Source organism: Amaranthus tricolor, chromosome 2 (genome assembly GCF_026212465.1).
Source record: "Amaranthus tricolor cultivar Red isolate AtriRed21 chromosome 2, ASM2621246v1, whole genome shotgun sequence".
NCBI classification, from domain to species: Eukaryota; Viridiplantae; Streptophyta; class Magnoliopsida; order Caryophyllales; family Amaranthaceae; genus Amaranthus; species Amaranthus tricolor.
This window is the reverse complement of record NC_080048.1, coordinates 9935415-9953873: the sequence shown is the minus strand read 5'-3', so window position 1 is coordinate 9953873 and position 18459 is coordinate 9935415. Positions and strand designations below refer to the sequence as shown.

Genomic DNA, 18459 nt, shown 5'->3' with positions numbered 1-18459 from the left:
GTGTCTACAATTACGAGGAAGGGAATTGAATTGAAACAATTGAGAGTAATTGGTAATGTCTTTTCCTTTCCTCAGATATAGGCCATAATTTATTAATGTTAAACAAACTTATAATATCTCAAATTCATAATCACTTGAGACATTCTCAGTATCAAAAGAGTTTGAGTCATCTGTTAAAGCATGTTCATCTAAAGTAGTTTCAATTACATCGCCTTGCTTCTCATTCTCTTGCACAGCCACTATCCGATCATCACTATCCCTTGTCAATATTAAGGATCTCGACGGCTATTACAATCACTGCTGATCTAGATTACATCTTCTGGAGTATTATTATTGTTCCTAGCATTCAACATAGGTTTTGGCTCCAACATCAGCTTATGAGCCCTGAAGTCCTTCATTACCCTTGAATGGGTTTGATGCTTGGAATTAGAGGCTTGGTCATCATACTCTTCTTTCCTTATGAACTTCTTGAACTTGGAAACAAAACAATCTATTTAAGGACTAATGATTTCCGTTCTATTTTTTCTAATCAACACTTCAATTCTACTCCATCCTAAAATTCAGTAGATTGCGTGAAGATACTCAATGGATAGTAGGATCTTGAGTGAGCTTCTGGCTGAAGTCCCATAGTTTCTTTGCCAATTCAGCGTCTCCAGCTTGGGAGGTTGGTTGAGCCATGTTACTATCCATGAAATATTTTCCACTTACACCTTTAACTTGGGGATGCAATGCTACATAACATGATGTTGCTGCGCCCTGTCAAACATTTTAACCACAGATTCAGAGATAACATCATTGATCGTCTAAGCATAAAATTTGTCGGTCTATCATAAACAGTCAAGGTGTTTACTTGCTCAATATCTTTAAGTACAAGTTTCCCAAGAGTATGAATCAATCCTGCACAAAAACAGAGTGGATGTGAGCATAGCAACTAGCAAAAATACACTTATATACAAGAAAAAAAGTCCCATTATTGTATGTATAAGGAAGTTATACGCAAGAAAAACCTTGAATAAGAGAATTCAAGTCATGTCAAAGATATGAATGCATTTGAAATCATCAATACTTTGACCATTAATTTTGCGACTGCTTCTCTCTCTTTGATCTAAAATATGAATGCATTTGCACTCACAAAATAAATAACATTCCTCAACAATATTTTGATCAATATCTTATAAAAAAAATCGCGGTCAAGGTTAACTTTAGAGAATAGGAGTGACTTTGAGTTGATGTCAAAGCGCCTTGACGTGCTAGGCAGGTATATTGTATAAGAAGGCATCAATTAGAAACTAAGCTAAATCTTTACCATTGATGAAACCATGGTGACGCAGAAGATTAGTAGTGATGGATCCAGGATGAATTGAGTTTACAGTGATCTCAACCCCCTCTTCCTGTAAAAATAGAGGGGGGAAAACTTAAGACACGGGATTGATAAAGGCATACATGTTCCTAGTGATGTACAAAACTAATTGATACATAACTCCATTTAGGTTACTTCTTTTCACTACTACAAAAAAGGAAAAAGAGAACCCCTCAAATATGCCTAAGAGAACTCCTCAGGAGCGTTCTCCATGTCACAGTTCTCTTAGCCTAAGAGAACGCCCCTTTTTTAGTGTTTTCTTAAGTAAAATAAAAGAGAACATGTGGAACAAATAGGCGTTCTCTTTTCTTCACATAAAAGAAAACTTGCACCTTATGGAGGTGTTCACTTTGCTACTTGTAAAAGAATCTACAACCCCACCAAAGAGAACACCTGCTTTAGGGAGGTATTCTCTTTTCCCTTACCAAAGAAAACTAGCAATTACTGGAGGTGTTCTCTTTGCCCCTGCCAATAACTACTAATAAAAAAGCCGTACAATTGCAATTTCCTTTTATTTTTAAACCACCATTTATATGACAAAAGACCTATATTAATAAATAAAAATACTAATACGATATAATTTGTACTAATCCATATATACCATTAAATATACGCGTTCATACATGCTATACCAACAGCAAAAATTATAAACCATTTCATCATATAATTAGACTAGAATTCAACTATACAATTATCTTATTCCAAAAGTCAAATGTCATCAAAATTCTTCATGATTTCTAATCTTTAATACATTAAAATTTTACTAACACAACTTATTGCAACAATATGTGTCAAATAACAAAAATTTGAGCGAAAATTTCGGCAGTCTCCTTTGTATATAGGACAACCCCCAAATTGGGAAACAATGAAATACATCATAACATGTCTCAATAACTTATCAAATAATATATTCCCAAAAAAATCAACTGCCCATAAATAAAAAATGTCAACTTTGAATCACACTCTCCCAATCTATAATACTTCTATCAGGGGTGATTTAGAGGCTTGTATGTAGTCAACTAACTCTACTTTTGGTAACCATCTTGCTGCTAGAAACATCACAACAACATGTAATCATAAGACCTATAAATTGCAGCCAAGAAAGAGAAGGTGAACATTGATGCCGAAAATCCAATCCATTAATATTACATCCAAATGTCATTGTGTTTCTATACCAATATCATAATGTTTGATATAAATTTATGACGAACACTTACCTCCTCCAAAATCAATTGTTGCCTACTTTCAATAGTCTCAAGTATATAACGGCATACATAATATCCACAGTATTTGGCGTCTTGAGGTTGACGAGGACACTATTACAAAAAATCAAAACAAACAAACGATGAAAAAATAATTAGAATATAGAATTTGTCATAAGTTTAGAACATGTCTAAACAAAAAAAAAAAAATACTATAAAAGAACCTTACTTTTAGTTTGTTCCAACCAACTTTAGGATTCTTTTTAATTTTTTTGAGATCTTTTCGATGGACCATGCTAAACTTCATAAGCCCCCTAGTCATTTACATATAAAATGATTAAATAGATAGAACCTAAATAATATATCAAAGTAAAACCATTTACGATGCAATAGTATAGTACTTACTCATAAATAATTTTACGAGCATTTTCATGCACTTTATTTTCCACATCAGCAGGATCTAACCAATAAACCAATCCCTTCCATGGACTAATAATTGCTAACATCCAATGCCGACTACACAAAGATAGCATTCATACTTGCAACTCAATATCACTAAAGGGGATTCTTTTGATGAAAAAAAAAACATTATTATAATAATATAAGACAACCACAACAAAAATCTTGTCACTTACTTTTCGTAATAAGGTGTCATGAATAATTGGTTTTTGTTCTTAGCATTATTACGTGCGAAAATGCTAGCCAAGTAGTTAGATCGATCCTCTTCTTTCTCTATTGGTGATAATGGAGAAAGCATATTAGCATCACAAAAACCATACATTCCGGAGATACTTTCTTCTTGATAAGATTCACTCAAATACCTTGCAAATCATAAGAAAAATAAATAAATTATAACTTTAAAAATAAAAAAATAAAAAAATGGAGTTTTAAGTTACTGACTTCATAAAAATTGAAAGGTGCCCTACTCCTACTTCTCGTTGATAACACCAATCAAGCATGTCTATGTAATCAATGTCAACAGTATGCTTATTGCGGAACACAAAGTCTGGTATTTCTATAGTGGTTCTTCACTTTTTCTCATTGCTAAAGCTTCAAATTTAAAACTTTTTACCAAGTTTGTGGTCAGCTTGGCACGATCTTTATCAGTGATTTGGTACTTCCGATTTGATGATGAAATTGATGAAAAGGTGATTTCGGAGATGGTGTGATGAGTTTGTTTCCATCATCTTGCTGTGCAGCTGCGTCTTTAGTTTGAAAATAGGATGAAGGTGAATTTTGAGATGCTGAGATGGAATTGTTTGCATCTTGCTTTTGTGCATCCTTAATTTGAAAACAAGGAGACGCAGCATCTCAAACTTCACCTTCATCCTATTTTCAAACTAAAAACGCAACTGCACAGCAAGATGATGGAAACAAACTCATCTCACCATCTCCGAAATCACCTTTTCATCAATTTCATCATCAAATCGGAAGTACCAAATCACTGATAAAGATCGTGCCAAGCTGACCACAAACTTGGTAAAAAGTTTTAAATTTGAAGCTTTAGCAATGAGAAAAAGTGAAGAACAAATCACTATAGAAATACCAGACTTTGTGTTCCGCAATAAGCATACTGTTGACATTGATTACATAGACATGCTTGATTGGTGTTATCAACGAGAAGTAGGAGTAGGGCACCTTTCAATTTTTATGAAGTCAATAACTTAAAACTCCATTTTTTTATTTTTTATTTTTAAAGTTATAATTTATTTATTAATTTATTTTTCTTATGATTTGCAAGGTATTTGAGTGAATCTTATCAAGAAGAAAGTATCTCCGGAATGTATGGTTTTTGTGATGCTAATATGCTTTCCCCATTATCACCAATAGAGAAAGAAGAGGATCGATCTAACTACTTGGCTAGCATTTTCGCATGTAATAATGCTAAGAACAAAAACCAATTATTCATGACACCTTATTACGAAAAGTAAGTGACAAAATTTTTGTTGTGGTTGTCTTATATTATTATAATAATGTTTTTTTTTTCATCAAAAGAATCCCCTTTAGTGATATTGAGTTGCAAGTATGAATGCTATCTTTGTGTAGTCGGCATTGGATGTTAGCAATTATTAGTCCATGGAAGGGATTGGTTTATTGGTTAGATCCTGATGATGTGGAAAATAAAGTGCATGAAAATGCTCGTAAAATTATTTATGAGTAAGTACTATACTATTGCATCGTAAATGGTTTTACTTTGATATATTATTTAGGTTCTATCTATTTAATCATTTTATATGTAAATGACTAGGGGGCTTGTGAAGTTTAGCATGGTCCATCGAAAAGATCTCAAAAAAATTAAAAAGAATCCTAAAGTTGGTTGGAACAAACTAAAAGTAAGGTTCTTTTATAGTAATTTTTTTTTTTTTTTGTCTAGACATGTTCTAAACTTATGACAAATTCTATGTTCTAATTATTTTTTCATCGTTTGTTTGTTTTGATTTCTTGTAATAGTGTCCTCGTCAACCTCAAGACGCCAAATACTGTGAATATTATGTATGCCGTTATATGCTTGAGACTATTGAAAGTAGGCAACAATTGATTTTGGAGGAGGTAAGTATTCGTCATAAATTTATATCAAACATTATGATATTGGTATAGAAACACAATGACATTTGGATATAATATTAATGGATTGGATTTTCGGCATCAATGTTCACCTTCTCTTTCTTGGCTGCAATTTATAGGTCTTATGATTACATGTTGTTGTGATGTTTCTAGCAGCAAGATGGTTACCAAAAGTAGAGTTAGTTGACTGCATACAAGCCTCTAAATCACCCCTGATAGAAGTATTATAGATTGGGAAAGTGTGATTCAAAGTTGACATTTGTTTGACATATTTTATTTATGGGCAATTGATTTTTTTGGGAATATATTATTTGATTAGTTATTGAGACATGTTATGATGTATTTCATTGTTACCCAATTTGGGGGTTGTCCTATATACAAAGGAGGCTGCCGAAATTTTCGCTCAAATTTTTGTTATTTGACACATATTGTTGCAATAAGTTGGGTTAGTAAAATTTTAATGTATTATTAATGTCTTGCAGTTTTCCCCTGGGGCTCCTTCAACTTATTCTCAGGAGAGCATTGATCAAGTTCGAGATTTATGGATTTCTTACGTTGTCAAACATAGGCAACAGAAATTGGAGAAGGAAGCAGAAGATTTGGATGATGTGTTATAAGATCATATCGATGGAAATTATTAAAGATTAGAATTCATGAAGAATTTTGATGACATTTGACTTTTGGAATAAGATAATTGTATAGTTGAATTCTAGTCTAATTATATGATGAAATGGTTTATAATTTTTGCTGTTGGTATAGCATGTATGAACGCGTATATTTAATGGTATATATGGATTAGTACAAATTATATCGTATTGGTATTTTTATTTATTAATATAGGTCTTTTGTCATATAAATGGTGGTTTAAAAATAAAAGGAAATTGCAATTGTACGGCTTTTTTATTAGTAGTTATTGGCAGGGGCAAAGAGAACACCTCCAGTAATTGCTAGTTTTCTTTGGTAAGGGAAAAGAGAATACCTCCCTAAAGCAGGTGTTCTCTTTAGTGGGGTTGTAGATTCTTTTACAAGTAGCAAAGAGAACACCTTTCATAAGGTGCAAGTTTTCTTTTATGTGAAGAAAAGAGAACGCCTATTTGTTCCACATGTTCTCTTTTGTTTTACTTAAGAAAACACTAAAAAAGGGGCGTTCTCTTAGGCTAAGAGAACTGTGACATGGAGAACGCTCCTGAGGAGTTCTCTTAGGCATATTTGAGGGGTTCTCTTTTCCTTTTTTGTAGTAGTGTTTTATCAAGTAAGGGCACAAGTACCTTCAGTCGTTTTGCAAGCTCATTCGCATGCAAAATGTTGGCAAGCTTTGACTGCCCATAAGCCTGTAGGCTATTGTACCTGCAGTATTTGGAGCATAGAGTTCTAGTAAAAAGTACAATAACATCCCTTAAGAGTAAAAGGCTCTTGCGCATTGAGCAGTATGATATTTTCAGCAGGGAGCCTTAGTATATTGACATCCCGTTTATTCTGTCAATAGTAAACATCAAATAACACAGCAGCAACGAAGAGATCTCAACTAAAAGATACTTACCCTGACTCATTGTTTATTCCGTCAAAGCGAATCCCTTCTCTATATGCGAATCGATGAGCCTCTGAAGAAACATTGATAATCCTTCCTTCTTTATTGCATTTACCGGAAGTCGTTTTCATAGCATCCAATAAGAGATTCGTCAAATGGAAATGACCTAGTGAATAAAATGATTACAACAAGTATTTCAGTTCAGCATCATGTGGAGATATTTTTTTAAAAATCCAGAAATTTCTGAAAGGGATAATGTATTAAGAGACAAAGTAAGGGGGAGAGAAGAGAGGATAAATAATGAATGAGTTAGAGATTAACCTAAATGATTAGTTGCAAACTGAAGTTCTATGTTGTCTTTAGACAACTTGAATGGGGTGGCCATAATCCCTGCATTGTTACTTAAAAATATTTGACACCATTACTGGTTGCATATGAAATTGTGTAAATCTCCAATGAAATTGATTAAATTGAAGCCACTGGAATTACACTTTGCCTATGCAATTCAACAATATAGAAATTCAAATATGATAAGCATTCATGGAGTTCAGTTTCCTCACATGAGTATATTGAGGGGTAACTCCAAGGACATGAATTTGGATGCAAACTTTTCCACTGATGCTAATGAACTGAGATCCAACTCCATAACATCAATTTTAGCAGCAGGAATTTCATTCAGTATTTTCTCTTTGAGATCTTTCCCGGCATCCACATTTCTAACAGCCATAAAAACATGGACTCCACGGAGCGCAAGAGTCTTTGTTGTCTCTACTCCAATACCACTTGTTGCACCTGAATTTTAAGTTATAAAAAGCATATAAAAGTGCAAACTGGCATCAAACTATGGTTGTAGTTGAGACAAAACATTGGATTCAATTGCACTAGTTAAACATATTGCAATAACTTCCATGGCCACCAAACTCATTCATTCAGGTGTTCTAAGAAATCAGTAATCCCCCTTCATTTATAGTCCATACTACTAAGATTCCAATATAACACACTAAAAGATCACAGTGGTGAGCGAACATGAAAGCCAACCAGCCGTTAAGGGCTAAGCTTATATTTGTAATAGTTTTCCCTTTATTGTCATAGCCTCCCTTTACCATCGTTTAGCCTAATAGACTACCTTAACCTTATATATTTATGAGCATTTCAAGTCTATACTACTGTTTATTTCTCATAGCGGTGTTCAATATTTAAAAACTAAAAGAAAGTACTTCTATGTAATAGTGTTGACAATTGCAAGAGCATCTTGAATATCTATAAGCCTAGCATTAAACATGGACCTTATAAAAGCATAAAACACATTTACAATCATATATTTTTTTACTATTAGTTTAAACTGTAATAGAACATGATTGAAAACAAAATTACTTTTGTTAATACTTCAGATAGTATTAATTTTATTTTCCACAAGCACACCATTAATATAAAAAAAGTATATAAAAGATATGTGTAATGATTGCACATAAAGTTTTAGGGAGATTGTGTTCAATGTGATTGTTATCTCATTAGTAAAATGTCTCTACCTTCATTTGGTTTAGTCTCACCTTATGGGAAACTCTTTTGTCATGCACCAAATGATACTCATTTGAAAACATTTGGCAGCTTATGTTATGTATCTGTTCTAAAACCCACCATAAAAAAGTTCCAACCTAGAGTAGCTCCAGGGGCGGATGCAGCGTGATATTGTCACTTCTAAATCCAAAATAAAATCATGTAATATTATAGAGATTCACCCAGATCACTTGGTAAGCGCCTTGTTTGATATCACTTAAATCCGAAATGAAATCATCTAATATTAAAGAGATTCACCCAAATCACTTGATACGCGCTTTGTCTTCCACATATTAATTACGGACATCACTTGTTTTTAATTTAGTACTTTGACATCACTTTTTTTTTTTGAATTCACCACTAAGTAGATTCTTACATATTTTTAGGATATCCTAATGGACAAAAAGTTGCGAAGTTTATATTCTCACCTCAAAGAGTTCTTCTGTATAGAGATAATGTCTTAATGAGAAATACTTTTCTTATCACTTCTAAGCAACCAATCAAACTTCTCTTACACCCTTCTATCTACCATTATCTACTGCCAGTTGCTATTCACATAGAACCACTATTCCTACTCATAATCCTTTCCTACAAACGCCAACTTACAACCTTGCTTCATTACCTACTTCATAAGTGTCTCACTTGCCACATTCTCTTATCTCCTCTAATTTTTCAATCAATATCTCTATTACATCTCAATATCTCATCATCCCTATGATGGTTCATCAGTAGTTGATCTATCTACTAATATTCCATTAGAACAAGCACCTCAAAGATCCACTAGACCTCACAAACCTCCACCTCATCTTATAGATTATGTATGTAATGCATCAGTTTTGACAATTTTTCTTCTGCTCCCCTCATAAATCCTTCATTGCATCTTTTTCTACTCATAAAGAACACGTGCAACGACAAAATGTCAGCCAAGCCATTTGATAGTTAGTTAGACATTTGTTCTAATCAGATTTAGTTTGTTAATGCTTTCCTGTACTATAACCTCAAGATTCATGATCAATTTGATATTGAAGATGATGTTCAAGGACAATGGTAATATTAAAGCTTCCCAAATTCATTAATTTAGCAAACCTATAATTTAAAACAAGGCATCTAAAGTTTATGATCACAGTACTTTATCAGGCCCAAAATCATTAATTAATTAGAACTTCTTACCATAACTCACAGCAAATCATAATCTTTAGGGTTTAGATCTCGTAAATTAAAAAAATACAACTCCACCCGAAAACAGAAGAAAAGACAGAGAAGAGTACCCGTGACAACAGCTGTGAGGCCATTTGCATCAATTCCTTCAGTAACTTGTTTAGCAGTAGAAGCAGCTGAAAATCCAGATGCTCCATTTCTGGTAAAAGGCCATATTTTCATCATTTTTTATTTCTACGAATTTCTGTAAATTTCCAGATGCCTGAAATTTCATACAATTCCAAGGGGCTTTTGCACCATTTTGTTTTATTTCTATTTTAGCCCTCCACAAAAGGTTAAAGAGCAAAACGACTTTGAGCCCATTATGTGAGAGACGCTCTAGATGTGTTTTATGTTCAACCCAATTTGTTTTATTTAAAAAAAAAATAGTCGGTCTGTTGAGAGATTGTTTTTTTGGCACAACTTATTAGTCTTTAATGTCCACTTAGTGTATTTTTGATGCCTACTTATATTATCTTAATGCCTACTTACAATATATTTAATGTCCTCTGAAAAAGTATTTAACATGCCTAATTATAATATTATTAATGCCTACCGAGAAACTTAGTCTACTAGCCTACTTACCATATTCTTAATACCTACATACAATATTTCCAATGTCTACTTACAATATACTTAATGCCCACCACGTAAGTACTAAAGTACTTACAATATTCTAAATGCATACTTATAATATTCTTAATGCCTACTGAGAAACTTACTTTATATTTTTCTTTTTGGGAAAGCCTAATTAGTTTACCTTTTATCCTCTTGCTTATCTCGTTTCTGTTATTATTAGTTTTTGTTTTCTTTTTTATAGTTGGTTCTACTTATTTATTTATTTACAGGCATTTAAGTTATGTTTCCTGTGTAGTTACGTCTCTTTATCGTCTCGAGCCGGGGGACTCCTTTGGTCGTGCTCTGCTTTATGGGTATGAGTTGCTGCCGTCTTTCCCTCCCCATACCCTGTCCATAGTTTTGTTGGAAATAATGCTAAGGAATTCTTGTGGAGGAAAACTCTTTATCCTACATTGGTGGGATAATGATGCTTTACTTGTATTATATATTGGACGAAAGGGATTTTGTCCCACATTGGTGGGAGAAGTGAGTTTTGTTTGGTTTATAAGTGTGTGTTTATACTTTGATGTTTGATATGCTTTCCTCTTTGTTGTGGGCTAGAAAGGGGCATCCTCACGCGCGCGCCGCCGTTTGACCGGCTCGAATCATGACACGTGTGCGGTGTGGTTACTTTTTGGGCCAAGAAGTAACTGACGTTCCAGATTTTATGAGCTCAGTCAGTTACGAAGCCCACAATGTCTTTTGACTTCGTCTTGTAACTGCCGTTTGATTTCCTCCACGAATTTAATTCGTGGCTTGATTTCCTCCAGCAGTTACAACTTCTTTTTCTTTAAATTGCTGGTTTTCGTGGCTTTTGATATACAGAGAAAAACACTTTCTTCCTCTTCTTTTCTGTAATCTTCTGTTTTCCTAAAAACTGTTCTGAGCATATTGTGAGTTTCTAATCTCTCTTTTTGAGTGCACATTAAGAGAGATCGCTATGTTAAATCTTGGGGGGCAACGCCAGTTCCGATTGCACCATAGTTGGGGCGAATTTTGCTTCTAAGACAGTGTTCCTAACACGTCACAACGTCTTATATACATTAAGCAAATCGGCCCACATTTTATCTTGTTTTCTGATTTTACAGTACTTTTCAACTTACAAGTTTTTCTATGAGCGGGATACACTAAGTAGGATGATGATGATTAAAATAACAAGTTTTTCTTCACACGATTCAAAATAACTGCCTTCATTTATTTCCTTCGGTTGTAATCATTCACAAAACTACTTCATTAAAAAAAAAAAAATCAAAACAACGAAAAACAAGAGAGGAAATCAAACAGGATTAAGATGGAAGAATTGACGATTGAAATTGATAATTTCACAACTTAAAATCGCTCCATGAAGACTGTTTCGATCTTGCATATTCCTCACATCATTCAGAGAATGTTAGTACAATAAGGACTATGAGAAATGGGATTGTACTCTATTTATTTGCATATCTTTCTGTGTATGTAATGACAACAATAACAAAGTACATATAAGTCTTTCAAAAAATACTATTACATTCTAGAAGCAATACAATAACAAACTAAGGATAACTGTCTTATTAAAAGTAAAGATGTTGCATTGTTGTTGTAACAAACTCTACAGAGCATAGAGAATCTTCTAGAAAAAGAGAGCAGGAGTTGTGTGCTCAATACTCCCAAGAATGTAATGAACAACGTTTCAAGTTTTTAAAATTTTCAAATCCAATATGTTTTCAAAATTTTTGTTGATGCTTAAATAGGATTGTAAAGGGAAAATTTGATGATCGAATTTGATGATATTAATAGGAATGTTGATAAAGAAAACAATATCATTTGTTTGCATGAAGTTGATGAAAAAATCTATTTTGATTTGTAAAACTACATAATATAAGTACTAAAAACACCTACTATAAGTACTAACAATGTCTTCTGGAAATATTGTGAACACCTGCTACTATAACTAGTACATATGCACACTATAACTCTTTAAATTGCCTACTTTGATAATTAAAATAACCTACTATAACAATTTAAAACACGTACAAAATCATTTTTCAACGTCTGTTGCAAAAATTGACTACTATTTTTAGTTTCAATGATTAAGAATGCATTCTAAAACTGAACTAGCTAGTTTCAAATTCCTACAAAAATATTTTAAATGCCTATAATATTTGGTGAAAATGCCTATTTTATTTTCGAAAGATCAATTACAACAATTAAAAATACATACCATAACCATTAAGAATAGGGTAAATTGTCAATTATAAACCGACATTTGCTTGATCTGCTGAAAATAAACCCTCCTATTATTTATTTTTAAATAAACCAATCTATTAGATATATTTGCAAAAATTAAACCGACTTATTGTTTATCATCTTTAAAGTTTCTTTGTAAATCAAGAATTTAGAATAAACGATAGTTGAGTTTATTTTCAGCAAATCAAGCAACTATTAATTTATTTTTTACATTTTCTCTTTAAGAATATCCACAACACTAGTTAATACACAAACTAGAACATTTAGGAACGTCTACTATAGTATGTAAAAACCATTAACAGTTTCAAATGTCTTCCAAAACTATTTCAAATGCCTAATAGTTAAATATTTACTTCATTTTAGAAATGCACCAACTTCAACATATAATTAAAACATCTATTTGTTTTGTTAAAATATCTTCTATAAGTACTAAAAATGCCTACTATATCCAATTAAAATACCTAGTATCACTAATTAGTCCCTATCATAAAACAACTACTTTGTGCTATAAAAAAGCTACTATTAATAGTTTAAAGGCCTACTTTTTGAACAGATCTTTCTAGATGCTAAGCATAGATTATGCTTGTGGCACATATTGAAAATGTCGTTGCTTGTCTCGGATCATTAAAGTCAAATATTAATTTCAAGGATGCTTTCCACAAGTATTTAATGGGGTGTAATAGTGACGAAGAATTCAAACAGTGTTGTTGGGATAACATGGTCACCACTTATAAAAAAGACAATGAAGAAGTTTATAAATGGGTTGATCATTTGTATAAAATACAACACAAGTGGTGTACATGCATGTTTGAGCAAAAATATCTTTTAGTGGGTATATTATCTTCACAAAGAAGCAAATCGACAAACAATGTACTTGATTTTGAGGCCAAAAAGACCAAAAATTTAACACAATTTTTCAAAATTTTTGAGATATGATAGAATGATAGAGAAAAAGAGAGATCGATTTAGAATATTGCTCAAGAACAAATCCATCATCCAATTTTTGAATTGTTGGTTTATTAAAAAAATGCATTAAAGGTCTATATTGCTAATCTATTTATAGATTTTGAAAAGGAGTTAAAACAACTATATTATGTTCTAAATGAGAGGTTATACGGCCTGAGGATTAAATATTTACAAGTAGACAAATACATACTTTGATTACTCAAAATACATACTTTTACTACTATAAATGCCTACTTAACCTGTTTAAATGTGTAACATCCCCATAATTAAGTCTCATTTTAAAATATTTTACCAAAAAAACTAAAATCTACTATGGGAGTGTACCGTCGCATCTATTTCTAAGACATAAATATAAGGCTAAACAATTATAAATAACTTAGTAAAATTAAACCTACTACAAGTCTTAAACAAAGTTTGAAACCCAAAATATAAATCTTTATAAAGGTTAACAACCGAAAGAACTTTCAGACTGAGAGATGACTATTAATAAAACTAATTTACTAGGTAAACCTCATTCCACGATCTCCACATGATCATTAACTTGCAAAATAAGATGGTAAGAAATATAAGGGAGAAACTCCTAGCATCAGGAAATTGAGTAATTCCAACTCTATCATCTAAAATAATTATGTTTGAAAATAATTTAAGAAAATAATATATACTCCCTCGATTCCTTAATGAAGTACTCACAAGAAATGTTCATGGAAACTAAGAAAATAAAATCTTTCACAAATCATAACTAATAAAAAATATTTATATAAAGTTAGCGGAAAACATGTGGGGACCAAGAATATATAGATGTTAAAATGAAGTTAGTGGAAAATATATGGAGACTATTAGGATTATTAAAATATTAAAAATGAGGATGAATAAGGTTATTTTTGTCCAAAATTTGCAATATTAATAAAATAATTCTTTATGGGAACAACTAATAGAACAATGGCAAATAAGAATTAGAGTATCAAAAATCAATTTGTGCAAATAAAGTGACATCATATAAACCAATTATTAATTGGTATTTTAATAATGACTATCATATTTTTCAATCATTAATTTGAAGGAATGAGAATGTCAGTAGGTTGAGGCTTTACCCCTACACGGCTACACCTACTGCAATAAGAGGTCGTCACCTCAAATAATTAAGGCCAACAAAATAGTCTCAAGATACCCTAGTGTGCACACCCCTCTTACTTGGATTACAACAAATCAAAAGAAAATCAGACATCGTTTGTATAAATCTCAGAAAAGAGAACCTGTCAGCAACTATACTATACAAATAGGGCAACCTGTTCAACACCCCTATACTTGGATCACTACAAGTCGAACGACTTTGTTTCCCTCATGTTTTACTTTAAGTAATTTAATGTTTTTAATAATTAATATGATAATTTGAAAATTACAGCTTTAAAGTTAGACACTTTTGCGAATTACAACCTCAATATTTGTTTTTTGAGAATCACAACCACCAAAGTAATAGTCTAAAACGTTCTAGCTAAATCACACAATTGCGATCATTTTGGTGGTCGGAATTCAGGTCAAATGTTCAATTCTACGATTTGGCTTGAATGGCGTTGACTTTGATACTTTGGTTGATGTAATTCACAAAAATAAACATTAAGAATGTAATTATCAAAAATCTAAACTTTAATGCTGTAAATCGTAGATTATTCTAATTAATATTACATGACATTCCAATATTTTTATTTCCGGAGACAATTATAGTTAAAGCCTTAAACTTGTTAGGGTATATCTTCCAGCTTGTAATACTAAACTTCACAAATGCAGGTTTACCCTAATATGTTCAATACAAGAGTATTTGGGAGTGCGCCCCACAGCTTATTGTAACACCCCGAGATTCTCTGACGTCATTAATTAATATTTTAATAACTTTTGGGTATTTTATAATTATATTAAATTAATTTTGAAGTAGTTTTAATAAATTCCTTTCGTATATGAATTTTAAATATTAACATATATTTATATTAAAAATACAATTACGACTTCTAAATAAAGAGGTTTGAATCAAAATAATTATTTTATTGAAATGTGTGAGCACACGAAGGTGAGTTTCTTAGTTGGGCCTCGCAAGAAGATGAACCTAGGTAAACAAATAAATAAATAAGTGTGTAAATTAAATAAATAGGATGAGTTAGGGTTTAAGGGGGTATTACTCCCTCCCTCACTCAATCACGCCGTCCACCTTCCTCCTTCTCCCTTTCCCTCTTTTCTCTTCTCTGTTTCTCTTACTCCCCTCTCCCTCACGGCCCATCTGCAGCCCTCGAGAACCACCGCAGCAGGCCGCCTAGCAGCAGTAACTGGCTGCGTTTTCTCTTCCCCACGACAGCCACCAGCAGCCGGCCCAATTCCTCCCTCCAAGGGCAACTGCTGCTGCATTTGCTTCCCCTGACAGCAGCAGCGGCTGTTTCGGCTTCCCCACCGTCACCGAGCTCCATATACGACACCATCACTACAATAATTAACTATAGTTTCAGTGTTTCACCTCTTGTTCTAGTCCCACCATTGTAAGCCACTTCTTCTTCCATTGTTTTGATTTTCTTTTACTTGTTTCTAATTGCAATTTTAACAAAGTTTATGAGTTTGGTGCTGATTTTTATATGATTGTCATTGAATCTTGTTATGGGCAAGAATTTGATTGATGATTTAATGTACTTATGAATGGGGATTTTGAAATGTGAATGAAAAGTGTTGAACTTGTATTATTTTCATTGAATCTTTTGTGGGTAAGAGTGTTTGATGAATTAAACATGTTCATGACTTAGGGTTTGAAGGTTGATTTGAAATTATGGGTTGTGTGTTGATTTTGTATTAGTTTCTTTGAGTCTTAGTATGGGTAGTAAATTAATATGTTATCTTTGAACACGAAACGATTAGGGCTTGGATTTAGAGATGAAATTACCAATGATGTGTGTGTTATACTATATTTTGGTGATGATTGATTAAATAACTTTAAAAGTCGTTTTAAGATTTGGTCGATTGGTTATTGTTGTGAAAAATTAGTAATGGTGATGATGTTAGTTGACTATGAAAGTGATTTTGATTGATTAAATTGGGAATAATAGTTACTAATTGTTGTAGTTTGATTGTTGTAAATTACGAATACCCTTATTAGGTTGTTATTGAAGTTATAGATACATGATATTAGTAAGCCAAGAGCATAATGTCAACTTATCGTCGATGGTTGCTAAAGTTAATTTTTCGTGTTGTTTTGACTGTAGTTCTTAATAGCTTTGGAGAATGTAACAAATTATATCTCGATACGATAACTCTAAGGTTTGCCTTATCGTTATATTAATGTTATATTAAAATTGTAAGATTTAGTTGTGATTAGTTATTTTTGGGTAACGCGAGCCGATATGCTCAAAATTAGTTAATGTAAAGAAACGATTCACACATACTTTTACTTTAAATTGATGGAAAGACTTATGTTGTGTTGAGTTAATTATTTTGACTTGTATTGAATGAGTTGTGTGCGTGCTAGAGTAATCGGAAACTCATGTTGAATGGGTGATAGCGGTTACTTTGGTATTTAGTTTGGTATGGCAAAGTAGTTACGGGAACTTATTAGTTCTACTCATAACTTATATAGGTGCCCATTTTGTAAGAGGAAAGTAGAGCTTTAGTCGGGAGATTTTGTAACTTTTGATCGTGCAGTGACGCTTACAGGTACGTATACGCAGTAACTAACCCTTATATGCAATTTGCTTTAAGACATTATTGTTTATTTTGATAGTATGCATTGTATCGAAACTAGGAAGTACTAGTGAGTACACTTTATATGAAGAGCTATCGACTATGAAATCCTTGCGCTTAAAATAGTTTAGAGAATGAGAGTGTTAATAGAAGGCGGGAACCACCCCCTTATTTATTTAAGAATTAGATTATGCCTTAATTGGAGTTGGAATGACTCCGTTATAGGTGAATTTCCTATTCTATTGAGTGGCTCAGTGGGTTTTGGCGCGCTGCTATCCCAGAGCACTCATTAATAGTTGAGAGTGGAAGTTATTCCCATTTGATAAGGTACTAGATTACGATTAGCTGGCGTGACTCAACTGGATTATGTCCGGTTGTTTTATTAGTCCCCTAGGTAAGGTTCGACGGGACCACCGTAAGGGAGGTATGAGCATGCTTGGGTCATTGGGCGCCGGGAGGCCGATAACGCCCCTTGACCGAGGTGTTACAATGCGGGCCTTGCAAACCCCAATATGGTGGCCTCTTCACTGGTTTAGTACCCCAGTGTGTTAGTTTTTTCCGAAGGTAGGACCCGTGGGGGTCAGCTGGAGGGGGCATGAGCTCATACTTTGCCAATGGGCGCCGGGAGGCCGATAACGCCCTTGGCCATGTCACTATGCCAAGAAGTAGAGAAAAGATCCACTGATATAAAGTTATTCAGTGATAGAAAGTTTATTCGTTGATCGAAAGTTATTTAATGATAGAAGGTTCATTCTTTGATAGAAAGCTTACATTGATAGAATGTTTACTCTTTGATAGAATATTTACTCATTGATAGAACATCTACTTATTGATAGAATAGTTTATACTAGTGAGAAGTGTGCCTAAGTTAAGTTATCTCAAGGGTATTACGGACTATGATCACACTTACCTTAAGATAGACATGCTCTATAAGGTCATGTGTTAGGTATTTTGTTAATGCCTTGGTCGAGTTAAACTATGCGTGTTTTGCAAGATTTTATGTTTGAAAAGAGAAGCGTGAAGACCTGCATTCTACCCAAGAGCACATGGTTCGGGTTGGAAAGCACGTAATGAAATTAAGAAGTATAAGTGGCCGATAAACGGTTACTATCTGTGCTGGCATTTTATGAAATCATCTTATGTTGTTTTATGATATAATGCTATCTAATAGTTGGCCTTATTATAATTGATGCTAGTTACTGACGTGTACGTGTTTGTGTTTATGTTTGTTTGTTGATGACTTTCTATGATTGTCCTGCTATGACACATTGGCCTTTGGTCTAATGCCGAGCAGCAGGAGGATCATAGACAGGCGTAGCAGGTACTGGAGCTTCTTTTGCATTGCATTGCATTTGGGGAGAGTGATGAGGGCGAAGCATAACTTGTGTCATACCACTGTCTTTCGATTTTGTAGCTCTTGTTATCTTTTGTAAACTTTGGTTGTATATGTTTTGTTATGAGACCTTGTGTCCTCCCTCGTATATTTGTATTTCCGTTGCGTAGTTTATAACTCTGTATGGTTGTAAGGA

At 33.1% G+C, this 18459-nt stretch overlaps 3 protein-coding genes across 3 annotated transcripts; 2 read left to right on the top strand and 1 right to left on the bottom strand.

Moving 5' to 3' along the window:
- Positions 1-46: 46 nt before the first annotated feature.
- Positions 47-9743, bottom strand: LOC130806841 (short-chain dehydrogenase TIC 32, chloroplastic-like). Its single transcript, XM_057672061.1, has 8 exons — positions 9481-9743; positions 7216-7447; positions 6977-7056; positions 6668-6821; positions 6396-6474; positions 1307-1391; positions 851-897; positions 47-756 (listed from the first exon to the last, which is right to left on the bottom strand). The coding sequence occupies exons 1-8, from the start codon at positions 9593-9595 to the stop codon at positions 583-585; spliced, it is 966 nt and encodes a 321-aa protein (XP_057528044.1). The 5' UTR covers positions 9596-9743; the 3' UTR covers positions 47-582.
- LOC130806842 (uncharacterized) lies at positions 4072-5128 on the top strand. The gene is made up of 3 exons (XM_057672062.1): positions 4072-4217; positions 4304-4489; positions 4609-5128. Exons 1-3 carry the CDS (start codon positions 4072-4074, stop codon positions 4721-4723), a joined length of 447 nt encoding a protein of 148 aa, XP_057528045.1. The 3' UTR covers positions 4724-5128.
- Positions 4699-6027, top strand: LOC130806843 (uncharacterized). The gene is made up of 3 exons (XM_057672063.1): positions 4699-4895; positions 5014-5112; positions 5610-6027. Exons 1-3 carry the CDS (start codon positions 4803-4805, stop codon positions 5742-5744), a joined length of 327 nt encoding a protein of 108 aa, XP_057528046.1. The 5' UTR covers positions 4699-4802; the 3' UTR covers positions 5745-6027.
- Positions 9744-18459: the final 8716 nt, after the last annotated feature.

What these genes read in the sequence shown, in the direction of transcription:
- LOC130806842 (XM_057672062.1), top strand. Translation starts at nt 4,072, where the DNA reads ATGAGAAAAAGTGAAGAACAAATCACTATAGAAATACCAGACTTTGTG. An exon ending in CACCTTTCAATTTTTATGAA is followed by an intron (nt 4,218 to 4,303) that starts GTCAATAACTTA and finishes ATGATTTGCAAG; the next exon opens with GTATTTGAGTGAATCTTATC. An exon ending in ATGACACCTTATTACGAAAA is followed by an intron (nt 4,490 to 4,608) that starts GTAAGTGACAAA and finishes ATCTTTGTGTAG; the next exon opens with TCGGCATTGGATGTTAGCAA.
- LOC130806843 (XM_057672063.1), top strand. Translation starts at nt 4,803, where the DNA reads ATGACTAGGGGGCTTGTGAAGTTTAGCATGGTCCATCGAAAAGATCTC. An exon ending in TTGGTTGGAACAAACTAAAA is followed by an intron (nt 4,896 to 5,013) that starts GTAAGGTTCTTT and finishes TTCTTGTAATAG; the next exon opens with TGTCCTCGTCAACCTCAAGA. An exon ending in AACAATTGATTTTGGAGGAG is followed by an intron (nt 5,113 to 5,609) that starts GTAAGTATTCGT and finishes AATGTCTTGCAG; the next exon opens with TTTTCCCCTGGGGCTCCTTC.
- LOC130806841 (XM_057672061.1), bottom strand. Translation starts at nt 9,595, where the DNA reads ATGATGAAAATATGGCCTTTTACCAGAAATGGAGCATCTGGATTTTCA. An exon ending in TTACCCCTCAATATACTCAT is followed by an intron (nt 7,057 to 7,215) that starts GTGAGGAAACTG and finishes AATATTTTTAAG; the next exon opens with TAACAATGCAGGGATTATGG. An exon ending in GGAATAAACAATGAGTCAGG is followed by an intron (nt 6,475 to 6,667) that starts GTAAGTATCTTT and finishes CAAATACTGCAG; the next exon opens with GTACAATAGCCTACAGGCTT.